Source organism: Ruditapes philippinarum, unplaced genomic scaffold (assembly GCF_026571515.1).
Source record: "Ruditapes philippinarum isolate M1 unplaced genomic scaffold, ASM2657151v2 ctg8986_1_1_1_1, whole genome shotgun sequence".
Classification (NCBI taxonomy): domain Eukaryota; kingdom Metazoa; phylum Mollusca; class Bivalvia; order Venerida; family Veneridae; genus Ruditapes; species Ruditapes philippinarum.
The window spans coordinates 81,063-101,168 of record NW_026855224.1 but is presented as its reverse complement, the minus strand read 5'-3'; the positions used below and the strand labels follow the sequence as shown (position 1 = coordinate 101,168).

The 20,106-nt window shown below is 32.6% G+C and overlaps 2 protein-coding genes across 2 annotated transcripts; one reads left to right on the top strand and one right to left on the bottom strand.

Moving 5' to 3' along the window:
• Window positions 1-1,371: 1,371 nt before the first annotated feature.
• Window positions 1,372-5,117, bottom strand: LOC132742554 (uncharacterized). The gene is made up of 2 exons (XM_060730992.1): window positions 5,007-5,117; window positions 1,372-3,267 (listed from the first exon to the last, which is right to left on the bottom strand). Exon 2 carries the CDS (start codon window positions 2,735-2,737, stop codon window positions 1,505-1,507), a length of 1,233 nt encoding a protein of 410 aa, XP_060586975.1. The 5' UTR covers window positions 2,738-3,267; window positions 5,007-5,117; the 3' UTR covers window positions 1,372-1,504.
• A 5,789-nt stretch (window positions 5,118-10,906) lies between these two features.
• On the top strand, window positions 10,907-15,821 carry LOC132742553 (bridge-like lipid transfer protein family member 1). The gene is made up of 7 exons (XM_060730991.1): window positions 10,907-11,126; window positions 11,609-11,863; window positions 12,277-12,447; window positions 12,805-12,978; window positions 13,625-13,753; window positions 14,565-14,715; window positions 15,597-15,821. The coding sequence occupies exons 1-7, from the start codon at window positions 10,991-10,993 to the stop codon at window positions 15,805-15,807; spliced, it is 1,227 nt and encodes a 408-aa protein (XP_060586974.1). The 5' UTR covers window positions 10,907-10,990; the 3' UTR covers window positions 15,808-15,821.
• The last annotated feature ends 4,285 nt before the right edge of the window (window positions 15,822-20,106 follow it).

Genomic DNA, 20,106 nt, shown 5'->3' with positions numbered 1-20,106 from the left:
GACAATAAAAAGGTCTCTTAGAAACACAATCATTTTTAGAATTATTTTTCTCTTTATTGAAAATAAAATAATTGTCTATCATAATAATTGTCTATCAACACATTAAATTTTATCTTTTCTAGCAACACAATATAATTATTGTCTCTCTTAGTTGCAAATAAAAATGATGTACGTCCTTAACAAAACAATGAAATTATTGTTTTCTTAGCAACACAGTATGACCAAATGGTAATGGCCCTTGACTTCGAGCCACTTGCCCCTCACTGCTGTGGGTTCAAATCCCACCAGGGACATTTGATTCTTTCATGAGATCTCCCTCTACCAGTGTAAAGCTATAATGTCGCCATATGATTGTGTTACAATGTCGCCATATGATTGTTGCACAAACCTTGACTCTCTTAGAAACACAATTAAATCATTGTTTTGGGTTTTGTAATGCAAATAAAATAGTCTTCCATAGCAACACATAATAGTTGCTCTCCTAGCAACACAATGAAACTATTGTCTCTCAAAGCATTGAAATAGAATAATTGTCTCTTTTGATTGCAAATAAAATAATTGCCATTCTAAGCAACACATTTAAAATTATTGCTTTCCTAGCGATACAATTAAATTATTATCTGTAACATAATGAAATCATTGTCCTTGATCTGTAAGAAAAATAATGCTATAAGTTGTCATTTAAATTGTAAGGACTGTTTTTACGTTGATTAAGTTCATGCAAGTGTATTGTGAATAATTATTACAAGGAGATATATCTCACTCAGTGAGTTAATTATGTTTTAATTAGCTTTCAGTTTTTATAAGAAAATAAGAAAATATATTCATGTACTATATGTTAAACATTTTATTATAAAATAAATGATTATGTACAAATTTATATACGCTTCCTGTCTTTTTGCTGTTGTTCTGTGTGTTGGTTCCTCCCCAGCCATATACTGTACTGTAACGGCTACATGTTTATTTATTCTTCATTTATGTTTCGTACAATTTCAGTTTAATAACAATATACTAATGTAAAATAAAAAAGTTATATATCACTTTAGATTATGTTGTAAAGATTATCAAATATTACAATTTGATTCAAATACTCGACAGCGTATACCTTCATGATCTATGTATGATTTCCTTGTTATTGTTGTTGATGATAATAAAGCCATATTATATATTGAAATTCAGTTGATGTTTTTCTTTCTTTATCTTTTTAACCAGCAACAGATTCAATTGATACAACCAGAGCAAATCAAGATAGGAGGCCAATCTGTGATGTCTGATCATGATTTGCACTGCTTAATATTCAATCAGTAAATGTGTTGATAAATGATGAAAAGATAATCTACTTCTCGAAATATGCAAACGGAAAGAAAAATGTCACAATTACAAATATATTTTTATTGTGGTTTATAATAAGCCTATCAGGTTTTTGTAGAAAAATAAATTTCCAGATATTTTACTACACATTTTAAGAACTGTTGATATTGTATTGATTCATCTGTGTCCAAGTTTATGACAGTTTATGCATGTAAATGAAGTCATAATTTGTATCAGAAGTTGAACAGTTACAACTGAAATACAACTTCTTTGTTTCATCAGACCAACATACAGCAAAAGGATCAATCACATCCTGCAGTACAACCTTTCCTGTAGAGCAGTCTTCCGATATCTCTTCTATAATATTTCTGTCCCAGCCACACACAAAGACAGTACCATCATTTGATGGTGATATTCCTCTTGGTGCACCTGCACAGCCATAGCTACCTACTACATCACCCTGCCAGTTTAATCTTGTTACTGATTTCATCTTCCTGTCAGATACATAGATAGAACTTTTGTTACATGTTACATAATCTGGGTCTTTGAAAATAATTTTATCATCAGTTGTTGTCAGTATAGTGCCATTCATTTCAAGGATCTGGAGTTTTCCAGGATAACGGTATGTCACAAAAAGTTTATCTTGGTAACAGCTTATACCATGACAGTGTCCATTTACTTTCATAGTGTCCTTCTTTTTAAGTTTGTTTGATGAGATTGATATAAACTGTATTGTTTGTTTGTAAGTATGTGTGACAGCAAGTTTAGTACTGGTTACTGTGGTGATACCCCATGGTGAATCATTTAGTTGTAGATGATATGACACGGATTGACTGCTGGTATCCACCATCTTTACAGCATCGTTTTTGTAGTCAGTGATGATAAGAAGATCAGGAGTCAGCAGAGTCATTCCTGTTATCCAGCAACTGTCTTTATCTTTTGATGTCTTCACGCAGATATCTCCCTGATGTGAAGATTGTCGATACTTTATTTGTACAGATGGAGATTTAATTTTTAAAGTTCTTTGTATCAATGTACCCAAAGACTTCTCTGTTTTAAGACGATCTAATATTGCATCATTCGTTTTTAACTTAAATTCTTTGATATCATATGATGAAAGTTGAAGTTTCTTTCCGTCCACATTTTTCATTGTTTTCTCTGCAAGTTTAAGTTCCATGAAGAGTTTATCAGCTTCTTTTGATGTGTTGAGTTGTTTAATGGTATCTGATGATGTTTTCAGACATTTGGTTATATCTTCACATATTTCTTCTACTGCTTTCAGATGTTTGTTGTTTTCTTTTTGTATGACATTAGCTGCATCTTCAATCTGCCTTTCCAGTTCATCAAGTCTTTGGTTGATTTCTTGCCGGAACATTTTAATGTCTGCTAGTGCATCTTTAAGAGAGCTGTTGGACTTATTTGTCATCTTTTTGGCATCTTCCACAAACTGCTGATACTGGTCAGAAGTGCTATTTACTGCTTTCAAATATATCTTGACATTCTTTGCTGTCTATTATATTACCAGAACTATTGGGTATATAGTTGACTTTGCAGAATGTCGCTTGGTGTTCAAGGGTAACACAAACACTGCAGAGTAATTCTTTATGGTCGTGACAGTAGAACTTGATAATTTCTTTCGCGTGTTTGGAACAGGGTGTGGTAAGATTATCAGACTGGCCAGTGTGGGTGGATGATGTGGGTTGATGCAGAACTTTAGGCATTCTTGTTGCATCCAGAAGTGTATGATGTTTGGAAAGTTTATGCTTTTTATGGACTGTGAAACAATTCTTGCATAAATGTTCCTTGCAATCTGTGCAGTAACCATGGGCAGGAATTCTGGCTCCTTCCTCGTCACAAGGTTGACAGTAAACTTGAAGATATTCATCTGATGCAATGGATTGTGTTAAAGATGAAAATTGTTTTAATGCTTTTTTGCCTGAAACAGCCATGTTTTATCTGAAATGTATTATAAATGTTTTTATTTTATGTTTGTGTAATTTTCGTTTTGTGAATTTATAGAACTTGAGCAAATAATTTGAAACATGGACAATATTTTACTAACTGTTCTTGTATCTTTTGTGAACAAATGGTCAAATAATATATACCAATCATATCTTGTTGACGTGCATCATGGGATTTACATTGACAAACATGATCACCATATGCTGACAATGTTGTGAAAGATCCACGTCCACACCTTCAAAGTTAAGGCTGACTTAAAGGTCAAGGTCAAATCCTGTACAGCCTATAAATTGGTCATTATTTGATGGATGTTTAAATATAACACAAACTATGTCCCCACCCCCCCCCCCCACCCTCAGGGCAATGATAAGAACAAGGTCTACATGGAGGTCATAGGTCAAATCTTGTCTGGCTTAAAATTAAATCATTTCGTGATGTCCAAATATTGGAAGTAAAAATGTTGAATGTATGATATGGACACATTTCTAGCCTATTGATACATGGTACTTTATATGAATGCATGTACATGTAATATGTTCCTTGACAAATTAGGCTAAATTAATCATGATAGTGGAAAATTTAACATAAAGTTTTCTTTGAAGTTCTTGAGTTTATGGCTTTTATAATAAAACGTTTTGATACCTGTTGTAAATAAAGCGATTTAAAACACTGTAGTTTGAAAAAAATTGTCTAGTCATCTTAAAAATTAAGTCATTTTTACCTCACTTGTCACAAAGTAACATGGTGAGCTGTTGTGATCGCTTTTCGTCCGTCTGTCCGTAAACTTTTACTTTAAACGACATCTCAAAAACTGCTAAGCCAATTTCATCCAAACTTCACAGGTAGTCAACTTTAAAGATTGTTCAAAGGATTTAATTCCATGAATGAAACATTGTCAAGTCAGTGTCTACCAAGTTTGTTCAAATACATGCCCTGGGTCCAAAATTGGCCACGCCCCGGGTTTCTCTTATTTGTATATAGTAGAAACTTATAAAATCTTCTTGTAAAAAACCCAAATGACTAGAGCTTAGATATTAACCATGAAACATCTTCCAGTGGATGTCTACAAAGTTTGTTCAAATAAAAGCCCTGGGGTTAAAATTGGCCCCGCCAAAGGGGTCATTGTCTTTCCCTTTATTTGTATAGTAAAAACTTAAAAAATCTTCGTTTAAAAACCCAAAGAGCTGGAGCTAAGATATATAGCATAAAACATCTGGGTGTTTACGAAGTTTGTTCAAATATGGGTCCTTGGATTAAAATTGGCCCCGCCCGGGTGTTCATTCATTTTCCTTATATGTGTATAGGAAAAAGTTTGTTCAAATAAAAGCATATGGGTTTCAATTGGCCCGGTCCTGGGGGCTTATATACAGGTGAGCGAATTCAGGGCCATGATGGCCCTCTTGTTAATAGACTTGAAAAAAGAAATTGTACTTTTTTTAGGGTTTTTTTTTTGTCAAATTTACCTTTTTATTTAGGTTAATTTCTCAAATACTATCAAAGATACTCATTTTTTACTTCGAATACTTAATCACTATAAAAATTACAATGCATTTATAAAGGACAAATGACCCCAAAAAGCCTTTTATATTCAATTGACATTACAAGGCATGATTAATATTGTTAAAATATCATTATTTTTAATTACAACATAAATTATTAAAGTAAAAACTTTATGTCATTTTAAATGTAATTAATGCATGTTTTCATTTAAGGATAATTAAAAGATATTGTACTTTTTTATAATCCTCTAAAAATTTTCACAAGTTTTAAATCGTTCACAGTATCTTCCTCAGATGAAATGTTAATTGTATATATTTTCCTGTCATTATTGGATTCATGGAATTTGATACGAAAATTGACTCCGTTGTACTGCAACATTGATTTTTAGCTCGACTATACGAAATATATGGAGAGCTGTCCTACTCGCCCCAGCGTCGGCATCCGCATCCATGTCCAGATTTCAGATTAAAGTTTTGATGCAGTAAAATAGTTTTCACTAAAACTTTTTCATGTGCTCAGGTATGAGATTCAAACTTCAAATATAAGAACTTATCATCAACCTTATGTTATGTGAAAGGTTCATAACTCTAGCACTAATATTTTCAGATTTATCTCCCCTTGAACTTAGATTTTTCCTTAAAAGTATTATTTTTAAATGTTACTTCTTTATTTTTTAAGGGATCATCTTCATACTTCAAATATATGTCCCTTATCATCAACCACATCTTATGTGACAAGGTTCATAACTCTAGCACCAATATTTTCAGATTTATCCCCCTTGAACATAGAACTTTCCATAAAAATATTATTTTTTACTGCCACGTCTCAATTTCTTAAGGGATCAATAACATACTTAAAATATACATTCCTTATCATCAACCACATCTAATGTGACAAAATTCATAACTCTAGCAAGAAATATCTATTTACTTGAAAATGTTATTTTTTACTATAACTTCTTTTGGTTTTACAGGTATCTACCTCAAGCTTCAAAAACATATTCCTTATCATCAACCAGGTCTTATGTGCAAAGGTTCATAACTATTGAAGCTATATATTCAGCTTTATCTCCTTTTTAACTTCGAATTTTCTTTATGAAATTTTATAACTTCTTCTTTACTTTTTAAGGTATCTACATCAAACTCAAATATATATTTCTTATCATTTCACACTTGTTGTGTGACAAGGTCCATAATTCTAGTGTGACTATTTCCAGAATAATTCTCCCTTGAACTTGGAATTTATGTTAACAAATGTTATTTTTTTACTATAACTTAATCATTATTATACATAATTGATTTTTTTTATACATAATTGATTTTTTTCATAGTTTTGTCTTTCTTACTGCTTCCAGTATTTTATTAGTCTAGCTTCGCTGTCTCCTGTAACAGCTCTTGTTACTATTACTTCTTTATTTGTGAAGGGATCAACTTTATGCTTCAAATATATGTTCCTTATCATCAACCACATCATATGTGACAAGGTTCATAACTCTAGCACCAATATTGCAAGAATTATCTCCCTATAAACTTATATTTTTTTACTTGAAAAATGTTATTTTTTACACTTGAAAAATGTTATTTTTTACTATAACGTCTTTAGTTTTAAAGTATCTAACTCAAACTTCAAATACTTATTCCTTATCATCAATTACATCTTATGTGACAAGGTGTATAACTCTTGAAGCAATATTTTTCATATATATCCCTTTGAACTTAGAATTTTCTTTAAGAAATATTATTCTTTTATTATTACTTTTCAAGGTATCTACTTCAAACTTCAAATATATTTTCTTATGATTGCACACATGCTTTGTGACAAGGTCCATAACTCTAGTGTCACTAGTTCCTGAATTATTCCCCCCTTGAACTTGGAATGTATGTTAACAAATGTAATTTTTAATATAACTTCTTGTCATAGGATAAGAGTTATAAAATGCAAGCCCCTGTATTCCCAGAATTATCTCAATTTAATTTTTGAACTTAAAATTAATTTGTAAATTGATTTTTTTAGATTATCTTTGTTATTATAAATAGTATCTACTCTAGACTTAAGATAAATAATTGTTCTTTGTCATTACTCACATCATGCATGACAAGGTTCTTAACTGTAGCATCTTTTTTCAAGAGTTATTTTCTCTTTGATATACTGATACTGAAATATATTTATATCATAATTGATTTTTCTTTTATCGTTTTGTCTTTTTTACTGCGTCCAGTATTTAATTAGTCGAGCTTCGCTGTTTCCTGTGACCGCTCTTGTTTCAAGTGTATACACTTCAAATGTTTAAATTGTACAGGAAACACTTGTGTTGCAAACACTTTAAGAAAATTTATATTGAATGTATTAAATTTAAACTTTAAATTTTGCCCTTAAAAACAGCTCCTAGAATCTCTAATCCCTTTCTCATCATGACAAAAGTTTTAATCATATAAAGCTCAGCTAGTTTATTTTTGCACATGTTAACCTATATTTTAACATAAACTGCGGCGCAGGAGTGTATTAAAGCCATTTAATAAAAACGTGACGTCATTTGCGCTATATAGAAACTATGAAAGGGTATTAAAGCAAAAATCTTGCATTCTGACTTGTACATCTTGCATTCTGACTTGTACACCTTGTATTCTGATTTTAGATGTTGCTTTCTTACACATGCATATTATGCTTTCTGCTGTGTGCGTCTTGCTTAATTGTATGTTGATATCGTTATTTAACGATCAATTTTTATTCATTTGTTGATCTGGTATATTATTTCAATAACTTAACCTGCAACTGTTTGTATTTGGGTTTATTTACTCAGCTTGCATGACGAATGTCATAAGGTAGAATGACGCATTGCCGAAAGCCGAATGCAGCAAGCATAATATGACGCGACATCTGGTGTGATACCCAAATTATGCTAACAGGTGTCGGTTCAGTTATATTCTCGGTAAAGTCCGTATTGAGTTCGGATTCAGTTTACAAAATTACGTCCCTTTGTTTAAAAATTTCCATTTCCACTATGGGGGAAATAAGGTAAACATATATACAAAACGATTTAACCAATTTTTGTATACAAAGATCTCAGTATATCGGCTAGTCTCGGAGTGTCGCACCTTGACAGCCGAGGTGGTGTAATAGGTGGTAATGTTGATCTACAGAGCATCCCCACTTACAGTGAGTACTGACTTTACCTCAACATAGAAACTTATACTTGGGACAACTATGAATTTGCTATATACCTTTGTAACAATTGTTGAGACAAAATATATTATTTTGTGAAAAAAATAATTCTATAAATAACTTTTTATATACTTGTATACTGGTGCCTCGTATTTCCGTAGTACCCATATTTCAGTTGTTTTACTTTTACTATTTTATTGTATTTTTATCGGAATATTACATGTAGAACTAAAAAAAATATTTTTTTCAGATTAAGAGCAATGTTATTTAATATTTCACCATTTTTCTTTTAGATTGCATACCTTTTAAGAAAATCTTTTAAAACTGTTAAAAGTGTAATTGCTTTAGAAATGTGAGAACACAAATTTACTGACAAGACAGCAGATGGGTGTTAATTACAATGTTATATACATAATTGCTTACATGCAAACATTAAATGGAATACACTATGATGCAATTGACATGTCTATTCTACAATATTCACTGTGTTTTCCAAAATTATATCCTCTTAACTTTTGTTGTCTGCATTAAACAGTTAAGTACCACGGAAATATGAGGCACCAGTACTATATGTTGTGTTTATTGAGTTTAGAGGAAAACATTTTGATAAAAGATAAATATAAATGCTTTTGACAACTATTCTATTTAATTTCATACAGTTGAATGTAATGAAGACCCAAAGCTGAATAAAGATCCATTACATGAAGCAGGTGTTTCCGTGTATGCTATAGCTAGAAGGTAGAGTTGATTATATGGGATCAAGCGTCGTGATGACACGGCTCAGTAACATGAGTCTGAGTGTAAGAGATGAATGGAAAATTGATAAAACGCAGGAGAAGATGGATGCCCCACTTTCGACAACGAGGTAACAAAGTAATTTATTATGCTCCCCTTCAAAGAAGTGGGTATATTGCTTTGCATTTGTCGGTCCGTCAGTCCGTAGACCAAATGGTTTCCGAGTGATAACTAAATAACACTTAGGCCTAGGAACTTCAAACTTGGTATGATGATTGTTCATGACAAGCAGATGACCCCTATTGATTTTGGGGTCAAGGGGTCAAAGGTCAAGGTCACATTGACCTTGTAGGTAAAAACGATTTCCAAGTGATAACTAAAGAATGCTTAGGCCTAGGAACTTTAAACTTGGTATGATGATTGTTCATGACCAGCAGATGACCTCTTTTGATTTTGGGGTCAAAGGTCAAGGTCACATTGACCTTGTAGGTAAAAATGGTTTCCGATCAATAACTAAAGAACACTTGGGCCTAGGAACTTCAAACTTGGTTTGATGATTGTTCATGACCAGCAGCAGATGACCCCTATAGATTTTGGGGTCAAGGGGTCACAGGTCGAGGTCACATTTACCTTGTAGATAAAAACAGTTTCCGATCAATAATTAAAGAACGCTTAGGCATAGGAACTTCAAACTTGGTATGATGATTGTTCATGACCAGATGATGACCCCTTATGACTTAGGGGTCAAAGGTCAAGGTCACATTGACCTTGTAGGTTAAAAACGGTTTCCAATTAATAACTTGACATCCCATGGTCTGTTGGCCCTCAAATTTTGAAGGTGCATTGGTATTGGCCGGTAGGTGACCCCTAACGATTTTGGGGTCAGGGGAACAAAGGTCAAGGTTGCATTGACCTTGTATTTCAAAACGGTTTTCTATTAATAACTGGACAGCCCATGGACCCTTGACCTTCAAGCTTTACAGATGCATTACTTTTGGTCAGATGATGACCTCAATGGATTTTTTGGTGTTAAGGGATCAGAGGTCAAGATCACATTGACCTTATAGGTAACAACACTTTCTGATCAATAACCAAACTCAAGGGCCCTTTACCTTCAAACTTCACAGGTGCATTTGTAATGGCCAGTAGATAACCCTATTGATTTAAGAGTCAAAGGTCAATGTCATATTGACCTTGTATGTAAAGACTGTTTCTGACCAATAACTCAACAATTCAAGATGCCTTGGTTTATATTTTTTTATCAAACCAAAAAGCCTTTTGGTATACACATTTCAAGGTCTTATGTAATATAACAACTTGGCTGTCATTAATGAGGCCTACATGAGTCATAACATTTATGCATATATTATTTGGTAAGATTTGACATAACTTTGTCATAAAATTGCTGCACACAACCTTTGCACTCACAAGTACCTAGTGCTAGTCATATCGAGTAATTAACCCTTATTGATTTTTTGGTCACTAGGTCAAAAGTCAGTCATAACAACCTAATCACATGACTAATTGGCTGCCGATAGGGGGCACACATGTTTTACAAACATATCTTGTTATTAGTTATTAACTATGATTTATGACAGGTTATATGCCACAATATTAAGTTACAAACATTCAGTTTTACAGTTATGCTTAGAAATCTTTATGCTGTAAAGTGCTTAACACAAAGCTTAGCTAAAGAAAGATCAATGAGTTAACCTAGGCACCCAATCCTGCTTAGCTGGAGCACTGAAAAACAACTCAACACGAGAAAATGAAAGAAAATATATGATAGTTAAATGTGTTTAGAAGAATACATTGTGACTTTCGAAATTTTGGACTTCTAAACGCTCGAAACTTTTGAAATCTGAACAATTTTAGGGTCCCGAAATTTCTCCTCCTTCCTAAGTAATTAATAACTCTTAATTAAGGAAGTTCTAAATTCTGAATTCAGATTGATTTTCTGATGAAGTTTATGATATATCAATGATGAAGTTTATGATGTATCAATTAAAATTTACTTCCAGAATCCGAAAATTAAAAGAAGGTATGAAAGATTATCATGTCTCCCAAAATTTTTGGGAAACATTGCTTTTGCTCTTTAGCTATCCATCAATCCTTCTTTGTGTTAGTCCACATTAAGCTTGTCCAGCTTTTATAACCAATTAGTGGTAACACCATATGAGGTGCTCTAGCATTATGATAAGATATCTGTAATGATGTTACATTGCCTTGCAGGACAGCCTTGTTGTTTGCACATGGTGATCTGAAGTGGGATAAATTCCATATTTTGATCTCGCACTCCACAACACCAGATCTTATTAAAATGATATCAAAACTAGATGAGTTCATAATGCAACAGTTCACGAGCAGTAAACGTGCGTTAGGGGCCATCGGGCCGATGTCAGGTAGCGGGAGACTAAAAGCTCATGACAAACATAGATCAGCAGATGAAGAATCTTGTAAGTTAATTTTGTCAATAATTTTGTATATACTTCAGTCGCTTTGAAATAAATATACTTAAATATTTCTTTCATACAAGTCTATTGTTTTTATGCCCCCAAAGGAAGGCATATTAAAATCGCACTGTCTGTCTGTCTGTGCCTCCCCACTTCATTCGTGTCCGGACTGTAACTTTGTCATACATTGGGGGATTTTGAAATCATCACAGTTTCTGATTTGCCATACAGAAGCACATAAAAAATTGTCAGACTGGAACCCAGGCTATATGGTAGCTTTGAAATGAATTGTTGTGTGGACATTCCTATAGATAAACATTTGGATAGTTCTGATTTTCTTGGAGAATTAAATTGTTGTTTTTTTCTATCTCTCAATATTATTTTAAGATTTGGATTAATTATCATGGAGATTATAACTTAAATTGTCTTAAAAATACTTTAATTATATCTGCTGAATGTCTTTATTATTGTTGTTGTTGTTTCAGTGCTATCAGAGCTGCGTCATCACCGGCACTGGCAGAAGGCACTGAGTAACATTACTGGTTGTAGGTTCTCCATGCTGCCAACCATGTTACCCAAGGAGGGTATGATTCTCGGTGGAACATTGACCTTGCGGGGTAACAACTTGACCTTGGGTTGTTTCCATGGAATCAACTTTCGCTCCAAGTCGTGGGCATTGTTTACAATGAGTGAACCGTACATTTGCTTTGCAACAGAAGCTTTGAAAACAATTGACGAAGGTATTGTTTGTTAAATTCTAATGACTTGTCTCTGTGTGGGTCTGTCTGCTTAGCTCAATAGGTAAGAGAATCAGATAAGTAATCCAAGTGTAGCTGGAGAGGCATAATTTTTCTGTGACAGTTGATCTTGGACATTGAGTCAAATGGTCATAATGTTTCACTGCTGAATCATGTGGGAGTGGTAGGCGATCACTTGCAAAGAAATAAGTTATTTCCGGTTAGTGAGGAAATATACACAACAATCATGGGGATGTGGCATTAGTATATAGACAGTTTATCCATCAGAAATATCTGTGCAATCTGACAAGACTTTATAATAATGTCTGCCCAATTTAAGTTATTTTTGAGTTTTGACATTGAACTGCATCAACCCTTTATTCTGATCTTATTTTTACATGAACTTTGAATTTCAGGAACTCATATTGTGCAGGACCTTACATTCTATGTGGGTCATGACCTCACATCTCACCAGGAGAAGAATATGGCAAACGTTCTGAAGATCTCACGGGGACATTCAATGCCACCGACATTTACTAATGCCCATGAGTGGTTCCATTATGCCTTCTCTAACACAGAAATTAAAGGTGAAGTAAAAAATGTGAAATATTCGTACTCACAACTTAACACTACTGTTTCTGCTCAACAATACATTCATATTCCGCTTATATACATGTAGTTGCTTGGCACTGCTGAATCAATTTGGAATATTAATGTTTCAATGCTTTAAAACAAGGCATACTTGTAGAGTAGGAAACACATATATGTATGATTATTTGTTTAAAGTTGATCACACACACACAGGTTTTTGGTGCATAATGCTATCGTGAGAATTTGTTATTTTTTGCAATAATGTATTCTCTTAATAAAGAATCCATTTAAAAGAACATACTTTTAAATGAGTGTTAGAATACATTAAAATAATGAAGAACAATATTTTGTAGATCTCGAGTCGTTTCCAAGAATGCAGCGTGCTGGTAGTGAGAGTCCATCAGATTATCGTAAACGTAAATACATGGATTATAATCATGATTGTGAGATGATATTTGCCTTACCATCTCTACAATTACAGCTTAGAACCACACATCAACAGTCAGAACAGGAACCAGTCGATGATGGTATGTCTAAAAATAGAATATACAAGTTTTTGTGGGGTTTTTTTGTTGTATGTTGATTAAAGGTCGTGTACATAGTAATTTGTGATGGAAACAAGACTTAGAGCGATTGACTATCTGTCACAGTATTTCATAAGTCAAAGGTCAAGGTCACTAGAGATGATAACATATTCAGATATTGCCTGGAGCATATCTTCTACATGCATGGAGGAATTCAATGTAACTTTATAGAATTGTTCTTTTCCATGAGATGTAGTTTCTAAGCGCGAGTTAGGTCTCTAGGTTTAGGTCACACAAAAATTCAGGTCAATGCAACCAAGGTCAAGGTCAAATATATAGGTAAACTTTTAGATAAAATACAAAAGTATATCATAGGAACCAACTTGCTTGCCACACATCTTATTGCTTACATCACCACCAAAAGCTTTTGATGGGTGTATTTTGTGATTTTGTCTCCTTTGTTAAAACCTAAATTTTAAACCATATATCACTAACTATATCTAGAACATAAACTTTTCGTTCCTATTTCTTATAACACCTACACCAGTTGTTAACTATTGATATTTAAGATAAATTACTAAGTTTGAATATAACCCATTTGTGTCTTTGTTACTGTATTTAGATGATAAACCATTTGTCATTTTTTCAGATCCAAAACCAGTTGTAGAGTGTAGTTTTGTGACAGAGTTTGAGGACCATATTTATGTTGCCATGGATGCAGAAGTTTTCCTATTCTTACATGACCTTGTCATGGCATATATTTCTGAAAAAGATAAAGGTAATTTGGCTGTGAATTTGTGCAATTTAACCATTCTGTCTGAGTTTTGAACATTTTTAATCTAGGAAACACCTTTTTTCAATGGTTATTACATGGTTAGCATAGGTTATGACACTGGTGGCATAGGCAATATCAATTGTGGATTAGATTATAACACTGATGATAAACATAAGTGACATAGCTTATTACATTGTTAACATTGGTTATTCTGTTGGTAGCATGAGTGATGACACTGGTGGCATAAGTTATTACAATTATAACATAGGTTATTATATTGTTAGCATACATGTAGGTTATTATACTGCTGGCATAGAAAATTAAACTGGTGACATAGGTAATTATACTTGTGGCATAGAAAATTAAACTGGTGGCATAGGTAATTATACTTGTGGCATAGAAAATTAAACTGGTGACATAGGTAATTATACTTGTGGCATAGAAAATTAAACTGGTGACATAGGTTATTATACTGGTGGCATAGAAAATTAAACTGGTGACATAGGTTATTATACTTGTGGCATAGAAAATTAAACTGGTGGCATAGAAAATAACTTTACTGGCATAGGTAAGTCATTATGGTCACTCATGCTAGAAGGGTCTCTTTCTGTTTATTTAATAGCAGATTATTTTATATTCTTAATGTACAACCCCTATGAGAATTGACTGTAATATTATGGAAACAGCATAATAATGCTGTAGCATAATGATTCTGTTTTTAAATTTTATGAAAATATATTAGAGATTCATCTATTAGAGATTCATCTAAATAAAAGTTGAATGATTTAAATGATATATGCTATTATCAATATAGGTGCTCGTTCATCAGTAGCAGGGACAGGTGGCAAGTCGGCAAAGTCTCAGGCCGAGACCAAGAAAAAGGAAATAATTGATCCAGTAACCGTGTTACAACAAGACTGGCGAGAATATGAATGTAAAACATGGCACCTGGAACCAACTGTCAGGTATGGTTACTTTAAGTATTCTTTCTAGCCTCTGGCCCAATTTTCAGAAAGGGATCACGATCAAATTCTATGTCCACTGTAGTATTTCTAGAGCGGTTGCCCTTGAATTAGTAAAAAAACTGCAATTTTCAACATCTCAAAATGTATTTGACCTAGAGCCATGCAACTTTACTGACATGTTGGTCTGCATGTGTAGTGTTTTGCACCTTGGGGTTTGATTGTAAATTTATTCAGTATTTATAGAGTAATTGCCCTTGACATAAAATCTATTTCAAAATGTTGTGTTATGGGTACCTTGAGTGCTTGAGTTAGAATCATGCAACTTTACAGGAATGATGATCAACATCACTGTGACGCTGTGCATCTGGTTTTTTGTGTGTGGATTTTTTTCAGTTTTGTTTGAGTTATTGCCCTTGATTTAGTATAAACTTGCCATTTTCAACTTGTTCATGCATAGCTCAAAAATGTATTTGATCTGTAGGCCTGAAAAATTACAAGAATGTTGGTCAGCATGTGTACTTATGCACTTTGGGGTTTGCTTGTGGATTTATATAGTATTTGTAAAGTTCTTGCCCTTTACTTAGCATTCAGCATCATAGCATACAGTGTTAAAAAATAATTTTTTTAGCATATCAAGCATTTTCTATATATCATTGGTGTTTCTTTAAAAAAACACTTGAATCTCTAGTATTAAACTGGGCAGGCATTGTTATAGTTAAATTTCAGATTTCCTCTTTGCATTATTTCTGGAAGACCTTCCTTATGCTTAAAATGTTTACCTTTTGAAGTGAGAAAGTATTTGGTTTTGATGAAGGAAATGAAAAGTAATAATGAAGAGCTCCTGTTGGCCATTTTAATAACACTTTTGTATTTATTTTCAGACTTCTTCACTGGGCCAGTAAGCAGATAGATCCTGTTGGTGTGGATTATATTCTTCAGAAGCTTGGTTTTACCCATGCCAGAGTTACAATACCTAAATGGATGCAGCGAGGTTTCATGGATCCGTCTGATAAAATTCTTTCCATGCTTGTTAACAAAATGATAGTCATGTTACGGGATGCCCCTAATGCAGAATCTCCTAAAAAGACTTGAAGTAACATGATGAAGTAACATAATTAAACAAAAGTGTTTACATTATGATGAGACATTATTGTATGAGACAGTATATTTAATCTCTTATACAAAACTTTAATCTGAAAGTGCTTTTAAACGATTTTATTTTGGAAATGTAAAAAGGTATTGTATCTCTAAATTATAACGATATTCAAGGACTGAATCAAGGATTTTATTGATATTTTAAAGAAACAAATGTATTCAGGAATTATCATTCTAGTTATAAAGATTTTTCACAGGATATATGACTTAGTATAACCAGTTATAATCTTACAATTAATGAACCACAATACAATGATTATATAGCAAATTAAACCACATCGCCTGTCAAAATCTTTGTATCAAATTGATGATACTGCACTATTATTTGCATTATTTAAGATACATTTATGGAGCAGCTGTGTATAATTATGGATAATACAATTGTCCAATTAAAATTGATGTTACAATCATGCAGTATTATAATATGTATCTACAAAATTTGTATTCATTATTTGACATTGTCTTTCTGATAACCCAGTAGTAAACTGGTCTGCAGGTGTGACTTGAATTCCTTTGATGACATAAATTTATAAACATGACATAATTTTACTAGGTGTTTATAGGGTGTAGATGTATGTACATGTAATAACATTCTAATTAGAGAAATGATATGGCAAAAAAACTTATTGGAAGTTAATAGATTTTGAAATATGCCTTTTTGGAGAACATGTTAGAAAAATATACATATAAATCAAACAATCAGGCGTAATATTTTTGTTTTACAGCCTTTTGTCTATGACTTTGTACGACATCCCTCGTATAAATCACACAATTAGGTCACTTCAGTGTTGTTATATTTTTCTGGTCCTTCGGGATCATTGATGCCAGCACTATTAAGTGTTGAGAATTGATTACCGCTCAAGCCGGTGCTAGGGGGCGTAAGGGATGTTGCACTTATTCATTATCCCTCATGTACAGACTCAATCAAACCGAGTCTGCAATTCTTATGTATTTTTGTTGTGATTAATGCTTCCGAGGGATCACTTTGTTTCCAGATTTTTAGATGATGTGAATGAGAAGCTGTTAAGTTTTCGAGGATTGCTTTGAAAACAATTTTTAGTAAATACAAACAAACAAAAAAGCTGCATGTATCATTCAATTACAATCACATATTAGAATAAACATGTACATAACCAATCCTCGAACACTTAACATCAAACAATTTGTTTTCTGTTAATTTTAGATGATGTTTTTATAAGTAGTATGGGATTTTTCACTATTATATTATTTTGTATAATTTCAAAGGGACAGAATTATAAGTGTTGTGGTTTTACCTTAAATGTTACTTTTCCATTTGCTCAATATATCTTTATGTAATTTCTGCATAATATTCAGTTTCATACCGTTTATACATGTAGTAATTATATTTATTGTTTAGGTTATTTTCGTATTTTGTTTGTAATAAGGAAATTCTATTTATAGCAATTGTATTTAAAATATTTATTAAGTGTTCCCTGCTTAATTCTTTCAATGAATTTATTATGTTTTAAAATTTGAGCAGTCCGTTTTGGAATTTAAGGAATTTCATTAAAAAATTAAATATAAGAATAGAGTCTGGTAGATTTTCAGAGGAGGCTTTACACTGTTGACTTACTAATTTAAATTTTAATCATGATACCCCTAACTTGACAATGGACTGTTCCAGAAAATGGAATTTAGACCAGTCCATTAAAGACTTCAGTCGGATAAGGGCCGGTGATTTCTTTTTAAATATAAAAAATGAAAATCAATGTTTGAAGTGAAATTTGCAATGTTTGTTCTTTCTGTTTTGGGGTTAAATTATTGGAAAGTCTATTATGATTTTACAATTGTGAATAAATGGCTAGGTTTATCTTTGTACATATGAAATCTCCATATTTGAAAAAATAGATTCGTAGTTGGGTTGTATTGTTTTATTTTATATTTTCGTGATATTGAAAATATCAGAAATATGCCCTGGTTTATATTCTGTAGTCGAGGATGGGTGGGGTAACAAATATATACCTGTCAAAGTGCAATACTGTATAGATTTTAAGACTTCTGGTTTTTTGTTCTGTCATGCTTTATATTGGATTTTTTTCTGTTTGTTATATGATTCCATTTGCATTTATTATTACCTCTAAGTAACTTTATGTTCTATTGTGTCACAAATTTTAGCATTTTTTTTTATATTTTTGTTTTGTTTTTGGAAGTGGCTAGCCGTACGGGTCCGTACGGCTAGCCAAAGGTTCTAGTCGTACGTGAGTCACGTACGACTAGCCAGGACACACTGTATTGGCTAGCCGTACGGCACTTTTCAAAATTATATGGTAGTCGAAATGCATATGTTTTTTATGACTTTAAGCCAGGATTTGTACAAGACACAGCAATTGTCTTCGTATGTTTACTTTTAAAAGATTAATCGCCTTGTCGGCTAGAGTAAAGAAAGTATACGAATACAGTATATATTTTTGTCATCTCAATACGTCGAGAAAAATAGCGTTTGGTTGCAGTTAAATAACATCAATTGAAATAGTTAACAAAACGTTGATATTTTTTTGTTTCATTAAGTTTAATTTTCAAATAATAATAAAAAAACGCCGAAGATAATTGCGTCAATTACCGACGGTATAGAAATTTGTCCATTATTAAAGAAAGTTTGCCTTAATTAAGGCTTTTAATTGATTGTGCTTTGATGTTCGATATTTAAAATTATCTATACTGTATTTGAAAATTATTAAATTATTTTTGCTTTTCACCGTTTTTTTTTCAGTATTCTTTTTATTTACTTACTTATTTATTTATTTATTTAATTATTAATTCCCCTCTGATCATTATTTATTCGATCCATGTGCTTAATTATCAAAAATGATTTAACAATTCATCTTTCATACAAATAAAACAACAAATCATAAGCATGAAAATCAAGGACGTTATAACTTAAAACATACAACTTAGACACTTTTATCAAAATACATTATACAACGCTTGTTCGTATTCATTTTTTTACAAAATGGCGGAGCATCTTTATTAAAGTGAACACACTAGGACAAATGCGGAGACTTGATTAAAATCCTCGTTTAAAGACACAAAATAACATATATGCATTTTCGACTTCCATATAATTTTGAAAAGTGCCGTACGGCTAGCCAATACAGTGTGTCCTGGCTAGTCGTACGTGACTCATGTACGGCTAGAACTTTTGGCTAGCCGTACGGGCCCGTACGGCTAGCCACTTCCTTTGTTTTTTGTCTCTTAAAATTGTCCAACACAATATTTTATTGGATACCTTGATCTTGTACAAGGATTATAGACAGTGACATTAATCTATTAAGGGTAACTTTAATCATTCAAAAGTTATATAGATTCTAATCTATTTCTGTATTAAGATGTTGCATTATCCGCTTGAAGTAATTTCAATTTTTCTGATAAATTATTATCTCCCTTGACAAAAGGGCAAATTATTAATTCTCCATTGTAAACAAAAATAATTGTGAAAGAAAATAATTGTCTTCCTTGACAATATATAGCAATTATTTTCTGCCTCAACAATAAAATTAATCATTGTCTCTCTTTAAAATATAGTATTTTAATTATCTTACTTAGCAACTGAACGAAAATAATTGTCTTCCCTAGCAACACATTAAAGTAAAAGCTTTATTAGCAACACAATAGATTTAGTGTCTGTCTTAGCATCACTTAGGAAGAAAGTTAAATAATCGTCTCTTAGACGAGTTGCGTCCGTGGATGAGTGGTTTATGTGGTTTTACTTCAAACCACTTGCTTCTCATCTCTGTAGGTCGAATCCTGCCAGGGACTTTGAATTTTTTCATGTGAGGAAGCTATATAGCTAAAAAAAAACTCTAGCAACACAATATAATTATTGTCTCTCTTAGTTGCAAATAAAAAATTGATGTACGTCCTTAACAAAACAATGAAATTATTGCTTCCTTAGCAACACAGTATGACCAGATGGTAAAGGCCCCTGACTTCGAGCCACCTGCCCCGCACTGCTGTGGGTTCAAGTCCCACCAGGGACATTTGATTCTTTCATGAGATCTCCCTCTACCAGTGTAAAGCTATAATGTCGCCATATAATTGTGTTACAATGTCGCCATATGATTGTTGCACAAACCTTGACTCTCTTAGAAACACAATTAAATCATTGTTTTGGGTTTTGTAATGCAAATAAAATAGTCTCCCATAGCAACACATAATAGTTGCTCTCCTAGCAACACAATGAAACTATTGTCTCTCAAAGCATTGAAATAGAATTAT